This window comes from Phalaenopsis equestris, unplaced genomic scaffold, assembly GCF_001263595.1.
Source record: "Phalaenopsis equestris unplaced genomic scaffold, ASM126359v1 Scaffold235365, whole genome shotgun sequence".
Taxonomy (NCBI): Eukaryota; Viridiplantae; Streptophyta; class Magnoliopsida; order Asparagales; family Orchidaceae; genus Phalaenopsis; species Phalaenopsis equestris.
The window spans coordinates 9,637-11,012 of record NW_018253240.1 but is presented as its reverse complement, the minus strand read 5'-3'; the positions used below and the strand labels follow the sequence as shown (position 1 = coordinate 11,012).

At 39.0% G+C, this 1,376-nt stretch overlaps 1 protein-coding gene across 1 annotated transcript; it reads right to left on the bottom strand.

The window, feature by feature from the left end:
- Nucleotides 1-147: 147 nt before the first annotated feature.
- LOC110039117 lies at nt 148-697 on the bottom strand (the record flags this gene model as incomplete). Its single annotated transcript, XM_020744075.1, has 1 exon — nt 148-697. A coding segment is annotated over exon 1 (550 nt), but the record flags the coding sequence as incomplete, so codon positions are not given.
- Between the last annotated feature and the right edge of the window lie 679 nt (nt 698-1,376).

Genomic DNA, 1,376 nt, shown 5'->3' with positions numbered 1-1,376 from the left:
CCCATAGCAGTTACATACATTTGATATAAGGGAGTTCCAAATTGTCTCCATTGAGTAAAAATTTTAATTCAGGTGTAAGTGTCAGCCCAACAAATGTTTGTTCACTATTTCTACCCTGGGAGGCAAGCAAATGAGTAGGACAATTACCCTCTCTAGGAATATAATTGATATTGATCTTTTCTCTGGGTAGTAGGGCTAAAAACAAATTGTTCCATCTGGTTATATTCCAAGGAGGGGTTTCAACACGAAGGTGGATTTTAATGCAATTAGTAGAATGTGTTTCTATGATCAAAGGACCCATATTGAAGTAAGAAGCAATTTTGATAGCCCAGTAGATAGCTACGAATTCTGCCTCCAGAGCATCCATTGCCACAACAGGAGTAGTGAAATATATAATGGGAGAACCATAAGAGTTCCTGAAGATTCCCCCAATACCAGCAAAATCATTTGAGAAGCTGCCATCAGTGTTGACCTTCAACCAACCAGTAGGGGGAGGACTCCAAAGGATTTGTTTGAAAGGCTGAAGAATAGGAGTATTGTTTCCTGGAGTCCAGTGCTTTATAACATTGGGGAAGTGATGACACTTGATAAATTTCTGAATATAAGAGATACAATTAATAATGACAGATTTTGACCCTGAAACCTTCTCACCAAATTTTCCGTGGTTTCTGTACATCCATATGAACCAAGCCACCATACATGGTATCACCCAAAGGTTGTTGTTATGCCAATCTTCCTAGCTAGTAGAAAATTTAAGCCAGCTTAGATTCTGACTATTATTATTCAGGAGCTTGATTAAACCTGACCAAATTTTGTGAGAGGGCACATGAGAAAAATAGTGATCCAAGGTTTATTCAGCAGTACAACAAAGTGGGCAGATTGAAGGTCCTCTCAGCCCTTTCATCTTTAAAATGTCATCAGCAGGCAGTAAGGAATGCCAGAGTCTCCAGCAGAAAAAGGACATAGAGGGAGTTAGGAATTTACCCCAAATGGCTTTACTCCAAAGTATCAGGTTCCAATTAAAGAAATGATGGTAAATGTAAGCTGATAATATCTGGGAGTAAGCATGTTTGGTGATTAATTTATCTTTGGAAATGGATGAGATAGGAGTATCCTTAACCCACCTCACGTGTTCACTGGAAAGAATAGTGTTAAGCAGTCTACAATTCCACTGATTATCAGACCAAAAATCTCTGACTAGACAATTAGTGTTGGGATTGGGGTTGAGGCACTACAGTTTCTCTCCATTGCTGACCCCGTTATCTACCAAAAATTGATATGCCCATCTCCTATCTCCCAAAGGAAGAGTTCCTCAACTTTATTTCTAATTTTCAGCAGTTTTGTCCATAGTTTGGAATCCCCTATCCTTTTGGATA